The sequence below is a fragment of the Periophthalmus magnuspinnatus genome, chromosome 11 (assembly GCF_009829125.3).
Source record: "Periophthalmus magnuspinnatus isolate fPerMag1 chromosome 11, fPerMag1.2.pri, whole genome shotgun sequence".
NCBI lineage: Eukaryota > Metazoa > Chordata > Actinopteri > Gobiiformes > Gobiidae > Periophthalmus > Periophthalmus magnuspinnatus.
The window spans coordinates 3,573,238-3,591,553 of NC_047136.2; the positions used below are offsets into that span (position 1 = coordinate 3,573,238).

At 43.2% G+C, this 18,316-nt stretch overlaps 1 protein-coding gene across 1 annotated transcript; it reads right to left on the minus strand.

The window, feature by feature from the left end:
* Positions 1-3,920: 3,920 nt before the first annotated feature.
* On the minus strand, positions 3,921-7,094 carry cckb (cholecystokinin b). Its single transcript, XM_033975316.2, has 4 exons — positions 7,046-7,094; positions 6,372-6,492; positions 6,106-6,261; positions 3,921-4,264 (listed from the first exon to the last, which is right to left on the minus strand). The coding sequence occupies exons 2-4, from the start codon at positions 6,490-6,492 to the stop codon at positions 4,128-4,130; spliced, it is 414 nt and encodes a 137-aa protein (XP_033831207.1). The 5' UTR covers positions 7,046-7,094; the 3' UTR covers positions 3,921-4,127.
* Between the last annotated feature and the right edge of the window lie 11,222 nt (positions 7,095-18,316).

An 18,316-nucleotide genomic window follows, 5' to 3' on the forward strand; every position in this document is an offset into this window, starting at 1 on the left:
AAACTTACGTGCAGTGGCTCTATTTCCTTCTTTGATGGTCAAATTTACACGCAGTGGCTCTATTTCCTTTTTTGATTCCAAACTTACGCGCAGTGGCTCTATTTCCTTCTTTGATTCCAAACTTACGTGCAGTGGCTCTATTTCCTTCTTTAATACTAAACTTACGTGCAGGGGCTCTATTTCCTTTTTTGATTCCAAACTTACGTGCAGTGGCTCTATTTCCTTCTTTAATACCAAACTTACATGCAGTGGCTCTATTTCCTTCTTTGATGGTCAAATTTACGCGCAGTGGCTCTATTTCCTTTTTTGATTCCAAACTTACGCGCAGTGGCTCTATTACCTTCTTTGATTCCAAACTTACGTGCAGTGGCTCTATTTCCTTCTTTAATACTAAACTTACGTGCAGGGGCTCTATTTCCTTTTTTGATTCCAAACTTACGTGCAGTGGCTCTATTTCCTTCTTTAATACCAAACTTACATGCAGTGGCTCTATTTCCTTCTTTGATGGTCAAATTTACGCGCAGTGGCTCTATTTCCTTTTATGATTCCAAACTTACGCGCAGTGGCTCTATTACCTTCTTTGATTCCAAACTTACGTGCAGTGGCTCTATTTCCTTCTTTAATACTAAACTTACGTGCAGTGGCTCTATTTCCTTCTTTGATGGTCAAATTTACACGCAGTGGCTCTATTTCCTTTTTTGATTCCAAACTTACGCGCAGTGGCTCTATTTCCTTCTTTGATTCCAAACTTACGTGCAGTGGCTCTATTTCCTTCTTTAATACCAAACTTACGTGCAGTGGCTCTATTTCCTTCTTTAACGCCAAACTTACGTGCAGCGGCCCCATTTCCTTCTTTGAGGCCAGATTCTTTCCCTTTATCTTAAAAGCTACATTTCTTTGTGTGTTTTCCATGATGAGGCTGTGGCATGATTCCCAAAATGACAGCTCAAACTCAAAACTAGTGTATTCTTCAGCGTAATCTTTCCCCACGTTGTTTCACTTTTGCTTTTACTGCTAGAGAGTGCCCCCTGCTGGCCTGGAAAAATCTATAAATTGGCTGCACTGTTGTATAGGCCACAGGGTTTAAAACGTGAGAAAAAAGTAGCAGCTTATTGTCCGAAATTTACGTTATTTTCTGATCAATGTTCTAATGTTGTTCCCTCATCACACCTGGCACACATGTTTAACACACAAACCCTGCATATTTAGGTCCTGAGTCCTACTTTCAACACTGTGTTCCACCTTGTGATGTCATCGTGTGGTGATACAGGAAGTGCTCCACTGTGTTTTTGAACTCCACACACCTTCATTTCTAGAATCATTTGGATCATTTCAGCCGTGGAATTGCGAATCTTTACCGAACTGATGATGAAGGGAGTGAGGAGGTTGGTGTCGGCTGATCTGAGGCCGCGGGTGGGACGGCGTTGACGGAGGAGGACAGTGAGAGGGGGTGGAGCCAAGTTATGAAGGGACTTGTGGGTGATGAGGACCTTGTATTGGGAGCTGGTGGAGTTGTTGGAGCACAGGGGTGATGTGGTGTCTGGAGGAGGTGGGTGGCAGGGTAGAATGTGAGGAACATGTGGGTGGAGGTGCATCCTGGTGGAGGCGCTTGCATAATTGGGGTGTTCGCCATTAACATTAGTATTGTCTTGTCCGGTTACACCTGTTCTATAGATATACGGGGAAGTACATGATTGAGACTGATTCTGGGTGAACACATGACTCACAGGTCCATGTATTCACCATCTTTCTTGTGTAATTGTATTTTATTTTTTTGCAGTCCGCGATAGAGATGATTGAAAAGTACGATGGTGACGTCCTAATGGTGTCTCTTTAAATTAGCTGGAGAAAATAAATAGGCCTGACTCACAATGACTCTGGAAAATAGAATTGTCAGTGGACGAAATGAACCCGTCTCATGTGGATTAATAGTATTTTAAACTGATAGAAGACTCAGCCGCACGTTAGCTAGCTCACGGTGTCTCAAAGCTAAGTCACTTTTATTAAAATCGGAAAAGATAAAATAAACAACCTATTCTAATTCAAATAAAAACTACCCAATTATTTTTATATGTAGAATACTTCAGTTTGTGGTGTTTTTTAATATCTATTATGCCTCAAAGTTAGCATTAGCGTTAGCATTAGCACTGAGACACAAACATGTCTCTTTCTAAACGCAGATGTTTCCTCTGGTGAAGTATTTATTTTATTTTTGTTTTTGTAGTTTTTAACATATTGACAGTGACATCCACCTGTAGCTTTGTGTCCACTGTCTAAGCCTAACCCCCTAACCCCTGACCTCTGACCCCTAACCCACCTGCAGCTCTCTGTCCACCGTCTCATCTTTACATATTTATTCATTTTAGCGTGACTCAGTAAAAGCCTCATAGAGATAAAAGTGGACAGGAAGTACTGACGCTAACAGTGAGTTTCATACAGAAAGAGGTGCCCAAAAAGGCTCAGGTGACGTCTGTATCGCTGTCATTCTGTAGAACAAAACGGTCCATGTAATAGACAGAATTAGCCTCATGAGGTCAGGCGGTGTTCGCTTCAGCACAGTCTGAACAACTACAGCAGGGGTGTCCAAACTTTTTTCACCAAGGGCCGTATATTGAAACATATTTGAAGCGAAGGGCCACAAACCAGTGCAAAATGGTGCATTTAACACAGTTTTGAAAGAACCATTTTACCGTTATAAGACTTGGATTATTATTTTTAGGTCTGTGTCACAATGCAGTGTGATGTTATTCGGGTTATAGAAGTAGAATCTCTTCAGTTTGTAGTAAAAAATACTTCCTGATCAATTGGGACAGTTTAGGAGGAGGCATGAGGGCCAACAAAAATTGATCTGAGGGCCGCATTTGGCCCCTGGGCCGTAGTTTGGACATCACTGAACTACAGGGATCGTTCAGGGTCTGCACATTTTTGTTTTGTAATGATTCTTCAAAATGGACTTTTCAGAGATTTCGACCATGTTATAGTTGTTTTCTTCTCATTCACCATCTCAACGTTGTATTTCGAGTGATTCATGTTTGAGTAATCTTCAGTCACGCCCACTGTAACGTACGCACTTCATTCTCCAGTTTTATTTTCTTAATCGCTGCTCGCTAGTGTCGTGCAGCTGTCCATAGAGGGCGCTCACAACATGCTGTAAAGATGTGCACTGAGCAGAGTGTGCAGTTTTTATTTTGACCCTTTTGTGACCTCAGCCCTTGACACAACAGATGGAAATGATCCTTTGGTTTTGACCCGGTGAGTTTACATTTATGTTGAGTCATGTCTGTTCATTAACACGCTTTGTCTCAATCAAACAGATAAATAAATAAATAAATAAGTTGACTTCTGACCGGGGTCTGTGGGTAACCTGCGGGTCGGGAGAAAAATATGTAGGCTATTAGTTCTAAAGCCTATAACATATTTTAAAATAAACTAATATTCAGCTACAGTGGCCTATGTTTGATTATTTTAATAATAATTTGTAGATGGAAGATGAAATATTATTTTGCTTTGAAAGAAATCTGCAGCTGGTTCATTATATTGATGGATTAACTTCCATTAGGTCTGTTTTCAAGCACGTTTTTCACTAAAATAGCTGCATTTATTGACATATTTTTAGAGTATATTTAATGATTTACAGGTTGAGGCGGGTTGTACGAATAGATTCTGCTGAGGGGGGCGGGGCCTGGGCGGGACATACGTCATCAGACATGTAGGAGGGGGGGGGGGGGGGGGGGGGGGATTTATATCAGAGAGGGGCCCATACAAGGCTCCTGACCAAAATTTCTGCTTTAAACAACCAATGAACGCACTTGAATAACAGTGTGTGCCAATAAAGAACCACTCTGGGGATTTACATTTTCCACTTTTATTGAGTCCAGTGAAACCCAGCAGCCCCACTGTCACCAGCACAAATCTCACCACCCGAAATCATAAAGAAACTAGAAACAAACAAACTGTTAGAGTTTCCTGCAAAATTTGGCATATGTGTATATTGCATCGTTACAGTTTTACAAACCAATGTACAACAAATACATCATAAATAAACGTTTTATTGTGAGACAGTGAAGAGCCAGCTTGATTTTAGATTTGCGATTCTCCCTTTTGTCTTCTTTCTTTCTTTTTCTTTCTTATGATGGATACTCGTATTCCTCTGCACTGCGGCGGCCGAAGTCCATCCAGCCCAAGTAGTCCCTGTCTGCTATCCGATGGTTGGCACTGAGAGCGTTGCTTCTGCTGTTGGCTGTGGAGTTTCTGCGCACGGATCCTGGGAGGAAAAGTACACAAGGATGATGTAACGACCTGAGATTCTCATCGCAATGTTTTGGTAAGAAATGAAATCTTGGTTTAATAAGCTACGCTCACAAAACCAAACTGAAATTCTGCGTTGGTGCCGGTTTTTTTTTTCCCATTCACAGCAAGAAGCCTGTTCAGTTTTCTGCCTCACTGGTTTTCAACGTTTTAATTAAGTAGTAGATCCGCCCCGTCGCATGTGTTTCATTGTAAAGACGCACAGCAGCTGGACCTTAGACTCTGACAACACGCTATCAACACGCTATCAACACGCTATCAGCATGTTCCTCCGCTCTCCCAGTCCAAATCCAAAACCCTCACCCCAAAATAAAAAGTTTGGATTGTTAACGTAATTGGTAATCGATTTTATTCTCACACACAGATTCTGATCCCCAGCCCACCCACGGCCGCCTCCGCACACATGCACACACACGCGCGCACACACACACGCACGCGCACAAACGGAGCTGCCTGGCGAGCTCCCTGGCGAGTCGAGGAGCCTGGCCGCAGAAGGCTCGACGATGACACCTCCCACTATGAAACATGCAAGTGAACAGCGAGCTACTCAACACCCACTGCCGCCACACACACACAAACACACACACAGACACACATATACACACACACGCACACATTTGGAGATGGTATTTGTTTTATTATTATGCAGCAGTGCACCCTTTGACTCTCTCTATCACGTAATATTCTCCAGATGACCACTTCATGAAACGTTTGTTAGAAATGTACGGAGCCCGGCATAGGACATTTGCAAAATATAAAATTAATGCGTGGCCCCGAGGTAATATCACGTTTCCACACGATATTATCTCGAGGAAACGACTTAATTATCACCAGGGAACGACTTAATGATTATGAGGGAACGGGGTTTTATTTTTTAAGTTAAATATCTTGTGCGCTTGTGAAAATATATGTATAGAAATGATTACGTTCCCTCAAGAAAATATCTCGTTCCTTCAAGATAATTATGCTGTTCCCTAAAGATAATATATATTTTTATTTTTTTATTAATTTTGTTTATGGCTTGTTTTGTTTATATTATTCTTCTCCTTTCGGTGATCTGTGGGGCTCCGTAGAAACTTGCAGCTTCGATATTTAAAAATGAACACAGTTTGATTGTTTTACTTCAGTCTGGATCAGTCTGGTCTCCACGTCCTTCGTTACTTCTCAAACTCGGTCAAACGCGATCGTCCAATCAGATTCGTTTTCTTTCAGCGACACGTGAAACGAAGGAGCTCATAGGCCACTAATGATCTACGAATGAAATCTCACCTCAGATTAACAGTTTAGAGTTCAGGCTTTGCTCACTGATTCTGCAGAAATCCGACATGTTTTTCAGCCGCTGTGAGATTTTTTTCCTTCATTTTTCTGGACTATGCTTGTCCCTGATTGGCCGATCCACCTGTCAATCACGCCCATTTGACATTAGTGCTTTGTAAAGTATTTAAAGCTTCAGGATTCCAGGCAAACTCGTTGACGTTCTTTAGAAATCTCTCAAGACTCGCACCGGCAGCTTGAGTTGTTCAGATCAACTCGGGGGGTAAGATGGAACTGAGATAAGTAAACAGCAAGTTGCCCGGAAGACTGTACGAGAAATACACGCACTTTCAAACCGCAGAAGCTCTCCGGGACCACTAATCCGTTTTACAAAGCACTGTCCTGATTGCAAGTAATTAGCAGCATTGTGGGAAAACGGCAGGAAAAGCACTAATGCACAACAACAACGCTCTGCCCACAACCGCAACGAGACACACGAGCGACGATCACAATCAAAACCAAACCGGATGTGAGACGATGTACCTTTTCTGGAGGAGATTATTCTCGCCAGCAGCTCGCTCAGGTTGGCTCTGGAGTCCGCTTCCTCGTCGTCGGCGGGGACGGATTTGAGGTGCGAGACGGAGCGCTTGTGTCTGGGATGGGGTTCTTCGAAAGTGTGCATGGCGGTCCCGGGATGGGCTGCGACGAAAAGGACGAGAACGAGGCGAGATTAAGGGTGAAAGTGTGGAGGATTGAGGTGGATTGAGGTGGATTGAGGTAGGATTTCGGTGGCGTTGGTGTGAACCTACCTTCAGCTGGATCCGAGACAGAGCGATGTCCTTCCTCGTGGGGCGGCGTGGAGACGGGGAGCCCCAAACAGCTCGTACACAAGACCGCGAGAAGGACGCACACACACAGTCCTGCAGTCATCTGAACGAGAGGGAAACGGAGTGACAGCTGCACGTACACGGAGCGGATGTGTCCTACTTGTCTTTTACAGCCGTATCTCTCATTAAAATTCAACTTTTTTGGATTTATTTAAGCTTAATTTGCAAATTCCACACAATGCACTGTTATTATTTTAGTGTTTTTCCTGTTTATTTGCAAAAAATGTTCGAGTTCATGTGACAAACAACACATCTCCTCACATCATACGCTCAATACAACATCAATTCCAGCAGGATTTTTGTATTATAGAAATGATGTTTTTACAAATAAAGAAAAAAAGAAGCAAAGCAGGGATGTAAATGTAACTGTTAATTATAGTTTTTGCATTTTAAATAGTCCCAATCCATAAAAAGTACAAAAGGAAAAGGTTAAGAAGACATAAACAGCACCTTAACCTCAAATATGTACAAAACCCAAACTCTTTTTTCATACATAACCAGAGACTTTAGTGCAAAAAAATGATGAAAAACTGAAATTATTTTGTTACTTCTAAATAAACTGATATATTCTGAATCAAAAGAGTAAATATTCTTACCGTGAGAAGAGGCGTCGTGTCTGTAGGAGCGAGGAGAGCAGTGAGAACACTTGTGCGCTCATTGGGAGACTGGCCCCTTTTATACTCCGGCTCTGTGTGTGTGTGTGTGTGTGTGTGTGTGTGTGTGTGTGTGCGTCTGTGTGTGTGTGTGTTCTGCAGTTTACAGCGTGCGTATTTGATTTGTGCATCTCCGCGTCAGTGTGTGTTCTGGTTACAAGCTTATTACACCGGTGAGTTTCGTTAGTAATTTGTGTCTTAGAGAAATATCTTTAATATAAATGAATAATCAAGTGAAAGTAGAGTTTTACGGTGTCGAGCCTCAGTCCTGGGGCAGTTTGGTGTAGAACTCGCCCTGCGTCAGACCCGAGGCTGAGACGTCAATGCTACGTAACGCACACGACTTCAGTTTATGTCTTTGTGCTGCTTCTTTTATTAGACTATGGACAGAACTATTATTATTATTATGATTATTGAAACATTAAAGGCGCTATATGACACAAAACTGACTCTTGTGAGGATTAAGTCGTGTTCTAAAGCTGTTTCCTCCTCAAAAACAGACCTGGAGTTGTGTTTTGTTTCATTCAGACATGTTTGAGTAACACTTTATTATTAGTCTGTAACATCTTGAAAGCTCAAAATACTCCGTTCCACCCTGTGATGTCATGAAGAGGTGGTTTTTAAGTTAACAGCTCCTTTTACTTTCATTACTTTACTTTTTATTTCACAATTTGAATTTTATTTTATTTATAATATTATTTATTTATGTATTTATTTATTTATTCTTTTATTATTATTATTATTATTATTATTATTATTATTATTATTATTATTATTACCGTATTTTCCGGATTATAATTCACACTTTTTTCATATTTTTGGGGTGCGACTCAGATGTGATTTATATGTGAAATTTTTCTCTTTTTTTTTTCATTATTATGCATTTTTTTTGCTGGTGCGACTTATACTCCGGAAAACATGGTACACTGTATTATTACTGTATTTATATATATATTTTTAAATCATTTTTGTGTATACATTGTTTTCTCCTTTGTATATGCCCCATCAAAAGGGGAACTCGGGTAAAACAGGCAGGAGGTGTGGGGTTTAAAAATGTAATCAAACTGTAACTTGTATAACTGCAGACGAGATCAACACTTGATTGAAAACAAAAATTATCACAAAAAACAGCTCCTTTTACCGTTAGTTCAGTGGAGATTGGCGACTCCGGGAATTCTGAAGCTGTGTGGAGTTTAAAAACACAGTGGAGCACTTCCTGTATCGCCACATGATGACATCACAAGGTGGAACAGAGTGTTTTCTCAGCCTAAATCTGCAGCTTTGTGTGTTAAACATGAGCAAATAAAACGAAAACGCAACTCCAGGTCTGTTTGTGACGAGGAAACAGATCAGAAAATGGAGTAATACGTGCGCTTTAAATAAACACGGGATAATTATTGTTCTTCACTAATTATGGCCTATAAGTTCCCTTTTTTATGCCAGATGCCCTTCCTATTGCAACTGCTACATTACATCGTGACTGGAATAAGTTGAGTGCTGCTAAACTAGTTAACATCTATCTATAAATCTGTAAATTCACCGTTTTTAAAGTCTCAAAACCGTGTTATGAGACTGAACAAACCGCGAGCCGTGTTAATAAAAATTCCAAAAACAGGCAAAAGTTTAAAGATTGGATAACTCCCCAGATATGTTGCCGCAAGTGGGCTGCGTTGGTGGGTGAATGGGGAGGTTGAACGCGCCGAACACGCCCACCCAGGCAGGAGATGTCAGCGGAGGCAGGAGCCGGATCTGTGGGCGGAATCTGGAAGGAAAAAAAAAAAACGACTTGGATCAGGAGATTTTTTTTTCATTTGGAGGTGATTGAGATCCAAAAACGAGACCTCCTCCTCCTCCTCCACCTCCTCCTCCTCCTCTACGTCCAACGAGTCCCTCAACGTCTCCCTAACCACGCGCAGGTGAAGCCGATCTATGCGATGCGGTCAAAACGTATCGATTGACCCGTGAAACCGACTGTGTGTGTGTTTTAACGAGGGCGGCGGTCCGAGAGGATGAGCTCGCCGTTACCACATTGGAACAGTTTTCTCCAGAGACAGCTACTTTGAATATGTGCACTGCAAAACGGAGCAGGGAGAGTTTTTATTGGCAGAAATAATCCACAGGGGAATCACACACACACACACACACACACTTCCTTAAAAGCTTTAGGCATTGGTTTAAGCCGTGCACACATTTTAACAACAAATCTATTCTCAAATTGAATAGTGAAGACATGGAAATAATGATCCGCGGAGCTGGAAAGAATCTTCAGAAGTAAAACTGAAATATTCATAAGCGGGATGAGTTGCGAGGTGGATGGAGAGTTTTTGACCCATTTTTCCGTAATTGTCTTGTTGTTTTATTCATTTGAACGTACCATTATTTTTTCCATCGTTGTTGCGGGACCCAGGAGCCAAAAACCGGACGACTTTGAACTCGCCGCAGAAGCTGAAAGTGTGAGAGAACTGGGAGACGTCTGAGGAAGCTGTAGGTTTTACGTGTAAATGGACGTAGCTAAAGCGCTAGCCGTTGTGTTTCAAATTGGAAGCGATCACGATGCGCTTTATTAACCCGCTCTACATGATGCTGGCGTTTTTATTTCACTATTGTGTCTGTAAATCAATATATGAACATTAAAAACAGACAAATCAGGCGCCTTCTTTCCCCGAGGTCACTCCCGCTACCGTTAGCAACAGGTTTGATTGACAGCGTTGCTAAGCGCCCGCTCCCTGCTAAACCAGCGGTGCGGGTGGGAAGGGGAGTTACCTTGAATAGCTTTGCTCCTGATTGGCTCTTTGGTTGCTATGATACTCGTGGTCGGAATTCCAAATATGAAATTCGTCTGCTATAACTGCTCTAGCGTCAATTAGCTTAGCCATAAAAATCATGTTAAAGGAAGTATCAGAATTTACTGCATTTTTTCACTCTATTTTACACATCCATCCGTATTTTTTCTTTGACGCATCGAATAACTGACTGGCAAAATCCCCACGGCTCCTGCGCTCTGATTGGTCGTCTTCGAGGTCGACGTAAGCACATGACCGTAATGACAGTAACATATTTAAAGAGCCTCGTGCCTCTGCTGTGAGACGCCGTTTGAATTTACATGAAGCACAATCGGTTGCGGAGTTACGCTGATGGAAAGTCCGCAACCGCGAGTCTATTGGTGACGATGGCATCTGACGCTTTAGGGTTAATCCACGAAATACTAAGCGTTTGGGAGCTGGACAGGGCTCCGGGGCTTTAAGTGAGTAACTAGATGCCAATTGTGTGTAAAGGAGTTAGAAAAGTACCGTAAATTTGGGACTATAGAGCGCACCTGAATATAAGCCGCACCAGCTAAATTTGAAAAGAAAATCAATTTTGTACATATATAAGCCGCACCTGAATATAAGCCGCAGGTTTTTGTGTTGTAACATGTGATATTTACACAGAAAGACGGTACACAGAAGGTTTTTTTAGTTTTAATTTAGGAAACGCTTTTTTTTTAAAACTGTGTCTGAAAAGCAGTTCAGTTCATAATCTTTCCCCATGTCTCACTTTTGCATTTACTGTTAGAGTGCCCCCCTGTGGCCGTTAGGCAGTAAAAATCTTTAAATTAGCCGCACTGGTTTAAAGTGTGGGAAAAAAGTAGCGGCTTATAGTCCGAAATTTACGGTATTTGATTAATTCATGGATCAAGAGACAGATAGAAACAGGTAGTGGGAAGTGACGTCAGCTCACAAGGACAATATTTGATTTATTTTGTCTGTAAATCAACATATGAATAATAATTAATAACAGACAAATCAGGCGGCGTCTTTCCCCGAGGTCACTCCCGCTCTCGTTAGCAACAGGTTTGATTGACAGCGTAGCTCAGCGCCCGCTCCAGCTCCGGATTGGCTCTTTGGTTGCTATGACAGCCGCTATAACCGCTCTAGCCTCGATGAACTGAACGCCGTGGGTGACGTCACACTCACTCAGTCCGCTTCTTTATACAGACTGTGGCATTTTTAGGAGGATGAAAGTGTTTTTGACCCATTTCTCCTTAACGATCGTGTTGTTTTATTCATTTAACCACACCGTCGCTCCGTTCTGTCATTGTAGCAAAAGTCAGGAGTCAAAGAGGAGGCAACTTTGAACTCACGACGGAGGCTGGAGACGACATCGCCGGCTGTTTTTCTTCTCATCACGGCACAATGTTCTCTGTTTCGTCGCTGTAAAATGAGTGCGAGTGTAGATCTGACAATACGAGGAACTGAGAAAGACGCCTGAGGAAGAGGAGCGTCTGAGGAAGAAGAACGTCTGAGTTTGTGGGGCTGACCCGGGATCAGCGCTGCTCCAGTTAAACATGGCGGTTTTGTGTTCAAACAGAAACATAAAAATAAAAATGATGTTCCTGAGCCTGATTCATTCTTAAAATTTTGGGGGATTAAGTCTTTGTTTATGTGTCATTAAAACCAGACACTACAGGCACAACTCATGTTTTTTGATCAGTTCCGTCTCTGAGCACAAAAGCTTTCATCTGGAAACAACATGATTATCCACTCTGCTCTGAAACATGTTTTAATATTTCATTTAATAAACTCAGTGGAGTTATACGGGACAGAGTCACTTCAAACGTCGTTTTCTCCAAATACATTTCCTCCACAGAGACATAAGGATCAGCTTTTAAAGTAGCACCGACACAGACCAAACTTTACACTGTTGGACTTTTGACAAAACGTACAGAAGGATTTTTTTATTTATTATTTCTAACTCCATGTCAGATTTATTCAAGTTTTAACTCCAAAAAATGGGGCAAAATTTGAATTTTTAGGCAAATTTTCAGTATTTTTTAGTGTCCAATATGTCAACAAAATAAAGCAAGACATTTAAACCTGGCTCTTTTCATGTTTCTCTTTTAAATTTTGGCAGTTTTTACCCTTAAAATGTCTTATTTTATATGAAAACGACATGATCAAAAACGTACATTTGTTTCTTACATTTATGTGAGTGAACGACCGGAGACGCTTCACATGGACGTCTCTAAGTTTAAGATTTTGTCCTGTTCACCTGCAGCGTCTCAACTTTAGACTCATTTATTTACGTTTATTTAACCGGGAAAGTTCCAGTGAGAGTCTAATTTTCAGGGGAGTTATAGTATTTAAGATGCAGATGTTACGACGTGGCTCTGAAACGATGACGCCAGCAGCAGAAGGTAGAAGTTAATCATCTTATTTAGCGTCTTATGGTTTTATAATTAATGCTTTATACTGGTACATCTGGTAAAACTAAAAATGACCAAAGTTCCTCTGTCCAAACAGGGTCATATTCTGAAAAACAACACTGAAATATCAGAGTAAAACTGTTTTAAAGAAACGACAGAACACAATCTGAAGTTTGGATTTTTCATTTTTCCAGTAGAAACAGAAGAAGCAGAAGAGCCAAAGTTGCTCATGTCAGAGGTGAAGAGTCTCTCACATCCTCCGTCTATAGACTTTTCATTTGCACTTCACTCTTACTTTTTCTCCTCTGTTTCCCTCTCTGTCTCCCCCCTCTTCAGTCTCTCTCTACCTCCCTCTCTCTGTCTCTCCCTCTACTGCCTCTCTCTCGCTCACTCTCTCCCTCTACCCCTCTCTATGTGTGTCTCTTTCTCTCTCCGATTTCTCACTCACTGTCTACCGCTATCTCCCTCCTCTACCTCTCTCCGTCTCTCTCCTCCTCTCTCCCTCTCATGCCGAGCCCCCACACTCTCTCCCTGTATCTGACTCTCTTCCATTCTTTCGTTCGCTCTGTTTTGCACTCTCTCTCTCTCTATCACTCTCTGACCCACTCCCTCTACCGCTCAACCTCAATCTCTCTTGCCTCTAGATCCCTCCCTCTCTCTCTTCTCCCTCTCTCCCCCTCTACATCCCTCTCTCCCTACCCTCCCTCCTTCTCTCCCTGTCTCTTTCTATTCCCTCTCTCTCCTACTCCCTCCCTCTCTGTCCTCTACCTCTCTCTACTCTCCCCTCTCTCTATCTTTCCCTCCCTCTCTACTCCCTCCACCCTCTCTGTCCTCTCCCCCTCCCTCCCTCTGTGTCCTCTCCTCTCCCTCCCTCCCTCCCTCCCTCCCTCCGTCTCTATCCTCTCCCTCCTCCTCCTTCCCTCTCTGTCCTCTCCCACTCTCCCTGTCTCCCTCCCTCCATCCGTCTCTGTCCTCTCTCTCCCCGTCTTTCTCTCCCTCTCTCTGTCCTCTCCCTCCCTCTCTCCATCCCTCCCTTTCTGTCCTCTCTCCTCCTCTCTGTCCTCTCTCTTCCCCTCTCCCTCTGTCCTCTCCCTCCCTCTCCATGTACTCTCCCTCCCTCTCTCCTTCCCTCCGTCTCTGTTCTCTCCCTCTTTGTCCTCTCCCCCTCTCCCTCTCTGTCCTCCCTCCCTCCCTGTCCTCCCTCCCTCCCTGCTCCCCCCCTCACTCCCTGTCCTCCCTCCTTCCCCCCCTCCCTCCCTGTCCTCCCTCCTTCCCGCTCTGTCCTCTCCCCCTCTCCCTCCATCCCTCCCTTTCTGTCCTCTCTCCCTCTCTCTGTCCTCTCTCTTCCCCTCTCCCTCTGTCCTCTCCCTCCCTCTCTGTTCTCTCCCTCTTTGTCCTCTCCCCCTCTGTCCTCTCTCTTCCCCTCTCCCTCTGTCCTCTCCCTCCCTCTCTCCTTCCCTCCGTCTCTGTTCTCTCCCTCCCTGTCCTCCCTCCCCCCCCCCCCCTCCCTCCCTGTCCTCCCTCCTTCCCGCTCCGTCCTCTCCCCCTCTCCCTCCATCCCTCCCTCCGTCCTCTCCGTCGTTCCGTGGCTGTGGACTTGTCTCCGGGCTCCATCACGAGGCACGTGTGTGGGAGGTGAGGCCATGGGCGTTCAAATTAGAATTAATTAAGCGTGTGGTGTGGGAGGCGGCATGTGCGCCAAATGTGTGTGTCCCTCGGAGCCGCAGACGCTCGGACTCGTCTCCACAAAAGTCTCAGAGATCGAGAGAGTTTGAGTTTGAGCCTCGGCGCCTGGAGCCAACCTGCCGCATCACGGTTTGACCTCGGCGAGTGGGCGAGAGAGCCTGAGTTTAAAGGGTTAACTCACATCTGGATCTGACTCTCACCGGGTTTATGCAACATCACGGTGTTTCATAATGAGCCAACTATAGACTGTATATACAAACGGACATCGCTAACCTGCTAGCCGCCGCGTTACAAACAGGAAGTGATCATCGACTCTGTCTCCAATTCACTTTACATTGAAAAACTCGTCATTTTGGTCTTAAATGTTCGTATTAACCCTCTACATGATCCTGGGGTTTTTATTTCACTATTGTGTCTGTAAATCAAGATATGAACATTAATAACAGACAAATCAGACGCCTTCTTTCCCTGAGGTCACTCCCGCTAGCGTTAGCAACAGGTTTGATTGACAGCGTTGCTAAGCGCCCGCTCCCTGACAAACCAACATCACAGCATTCTACATTTGGAATTCCGACAACCAAAGAGCCAGTCCAGAGCCTTCGGGGAGCAGCATCAGGGAAAGAAACTGTCCGATTTGTCTGTTATTAATGTTCATATCTTGATTTACAGACAAAATAGCGAAATAAAAACCCCAGGATCATGTAGAGCGGATTAATACGAACATTTAAGACCAAAACGACGAGTCTGAGAGCCAGAATTGGTGCAAGCAGGTTTTACGAAGCTTTACCTTCAACATTCTCGCTCCTGATTGGCTCTTTGGTTGCTATGATACTCGCAATCAGAATTCCAAATAAGAAAAACAGCTCCAGATTAGCCGCTCTAACCGCTAGCCTCGATGAGCTTCATTTGACTGGACCCAAACGCAGCGGGCGACGATATAAACCACTCCGTTACTTCCTCGTACGTCCGAGTTCTACATAATTCACGCTGCTAATAGTTATATTGCAAAAAGAACACGTCGTATCTTGGTTTTTATGATCATATTTCTGTCCAGTTTAAACAGAATCTGGTATTAAACTGATATTGCTTTGGATGTTCTTTTTATCTACAGAACAAACGGGAACAAAATGAACCATGAGTAATGTGGTAAAAGAGATAACAGGGCACACTGACATTCAAACTGTGTACGCGTCTTCAAAGTACTTCTACTGTATAAGTAATTACCGCAACGCTTGTCCGCATACATATTTATACGCACTCTTCATACTTGTACGCAAATATTCATATACGTTTAGCATTTTGTTCAGTTTATTCCAACGCAAACGCATCTGAATAAGAGGCGTCCATCTTTACAATCATAACTTTATATAACCTTTAGCTCCGACTAATTTAATATCTCCCCGAAGTGAAGTGCTCCTTGACCTCGAGCGCAACCGCACCCACATCCGCAACCCCCACCCGCACCCACAAGAGACTCCAGCAGAAACACAACCGCTTCCTTATGCTGAAAGCCGCTGTGTGAATTAGACATTGAACGAAATGGGTTTTTTTCACGGCTGAAGCTGATTGGTTAGAATCTAGAGCAGCTGATATTTTTGCGGCGATATTTAGAGCCGGTTTTATCGAGTATAAACTCATCCGCAACCGTAAACTGTGTAAGGAAGTGGACAAAGTGAGTGTGACGTCAAACGAAGCTCATCGAGGCTAAGAATTTGAAGCCGAGTTCCACATTTGGAATTCCGACAAACGAACAGCCAATCCGGAGCCTTGCTGATTTAGCCCTTAGCAACGCTGTCAATCAAACCTGTTGCTAGCGGGAGCAGCCTCGGGGAAAGAAGGCGCCTGATTTGTCTGTTATTAATATTCATATCTTGAGTTAAAGACACAATAGTGAAATAAAAACAGCAGGATCATGTAGAGCGGGTTGATACGAACATTTTAAGACGAAAATGACGCTTCTGACAGCCAGAGTTGATGCTCACTTGCTAATTGGAACGTGACGGCTAGCAGGTTAGCTCTGTCCATTTATATATACAGTCTATGGTTCAGATTTAAATATTTCTCTGTTTCTAATACGTTTGTCTGAAGTCTGGGCGTCTCTCCTTGTCATAACGTCTGGGGGATCGACGATACAAACTCGGAGTAAAAGATTTATTCCAAACAAGAGAACGGGCTGGGTCGGAGGCGGAGGTGCAAGGTGGGTCCACGAAAACGGGATCACGGAGGATGTACCGATGAATAAACTGGAGGATGACGTGACGATGTGGCAGCGCGTGTAGGCTCTTTGTGGTCCGGAGGCGGAGGCTTGATTGCTGATAGGCTGCAGGTGCGTAGTGGGCGGTGCCAGAATCAGGTACAGACACAGAAGAGAGGGGAGAGACGGCGCAGAAACACAAGGAAACGCAGGGAAACACAGGGAAAACTCGGCTCCTGACACTCCTGTACCTCACTCGTGTGTCATTTGTTTCATTATCACTGCGGACGTAAACAGTATAAACCTACATTATGGCACTTTATGTGTCAGTATTGATCCTTGTTCTACAGGCGTTTGCTCAGTTTGGGGTTTAAATCTGATCTGTTTCGTTTTGTGGTTGTTTGGATATTAACTTGCTTTTGATCTGAGTGTCCTTCCTCACTCAGATCTGTAGTCAGACTCACGATTATTACAAAGAGGAACATACAATACCTAACTATACTTTAATACGTTAGAAAGAAGCTATTTTTGGTTTAGGAAAGACAATCCTTCCTTAAACAGGAATGGGGACGGATTTATGATTCCATTCTCAGACCCAAAGCAAACTAAAAGAACAAAAGGAGGGCCATTAAAGGTTGAATAGGGCCATTAAAGGCTTAAACGGGAGACAATGGCTGTTTAGAGTTTTACAGTTTCAGTGTAGTTAGCTCCTCCTTTCGGACAGATATAAGACAGTGTCCAGCAATAATCTGACCAGAACTGAAGAAAAGGCTTGTACGAGCAGCGAAACGTCTTCACTCCTACAACGTTTTGTCCAGTTGACGGATTTAAACTTCGTCTTTTGCTGTGCACTTTAATACATTTTCAACCTGTGTCTTTGCCGGGGGAAAACTGGAGCCTGACGTGTTGCCAGGTTTGTCTTGGAAAAAAATCAAATATCACACGTGCGTTTTATTGAATCATTTACTTTCTTGGAGTGTGAACTTCTGAAACATAACTGTGAAATAGAAAGAAACAAACACAGGGACGAGCTAAATATTGGAATTTGAATTTTTAAATGGTGTAATTTGGTGCTATTTAAGTCGGTGATGTGCTGTGCGATCTTTTTAAACAAAACAATGCACTGTGACCCAGAAAGGTGGAAAAACACTGCTATATTTACAGTTTTAATGTGTTGTCCCTTTACAAATAAAGTAGGAAATATACAGAATTAATATAAACAACTTCAAACATCGATTGATCATTAAAACAGCCCATATTACACTATTTTCTGATCTGTTTTAATGTTGTTTCCTCATCACAAACAGACCTGGAGTTGTGTTTTGTTTCATTCACACATGACTTCATCTCTCAGACTGAAAACACTCTGTTCCACCTTGTGATGTCATCGAGCGGTAATACACCTTCATTTCTAGAATCATTTGGATCATTTCAGCTCTGGAGTTGCCGATCTACAGCTGAACTAAAGGTAAAAAGGAGCTGTTAACTTGAAAACTACCATTTCATGACATCGCAAGGTGGAACAGAACGGAGCTCAAACTTGTGTGAATGAAACTAAACACAACTTCAGGTCTGTTTTTGAGGAGGGAACGGCATTATAACCTGGATTAACGCTGACAAGAGGCCATTTTGTGTAATATGGGAGCTTTGATGTGTCCCTTTTACATTCAGATGATACGACTTTAAACGTTTTTATGTCAAGTGCAAACCCCCTTGTGTGTGGCTTTAGTGCGGCGCGGGGCTGGGAGGGCTATTTAACACGCCGCTATCTTACTATCAATTGTTCTGACACGGGCCGATGAGTCCGACCTCTTTCTCCTCCGCTCTTCCTCTCTCCTCCGTCGCCGTGGCTCCCAGATGATGAGGTAGTCACACGTATTATCAAGTGCAAATTGCTCAAATCTTTGCCTTCTCGAGATTTCCAGCACTTTTCCCTCCCCTTTCCAGCTCGTTCGTGTGCCACCAGTAATACAGAATACATCCAGGCTCGTCACCATTCAAGTCAGCTCAATTTAGATGAAAAGTACAAATGGATGGTCACGTTTTTATGTAGCACTTTTCCAGGTACAAGTCACTCAAAAGCGGTTTACATCAACGAACTACACACCTATTCACTCACGCATTCATACACCGGTGTGCACAGACACTG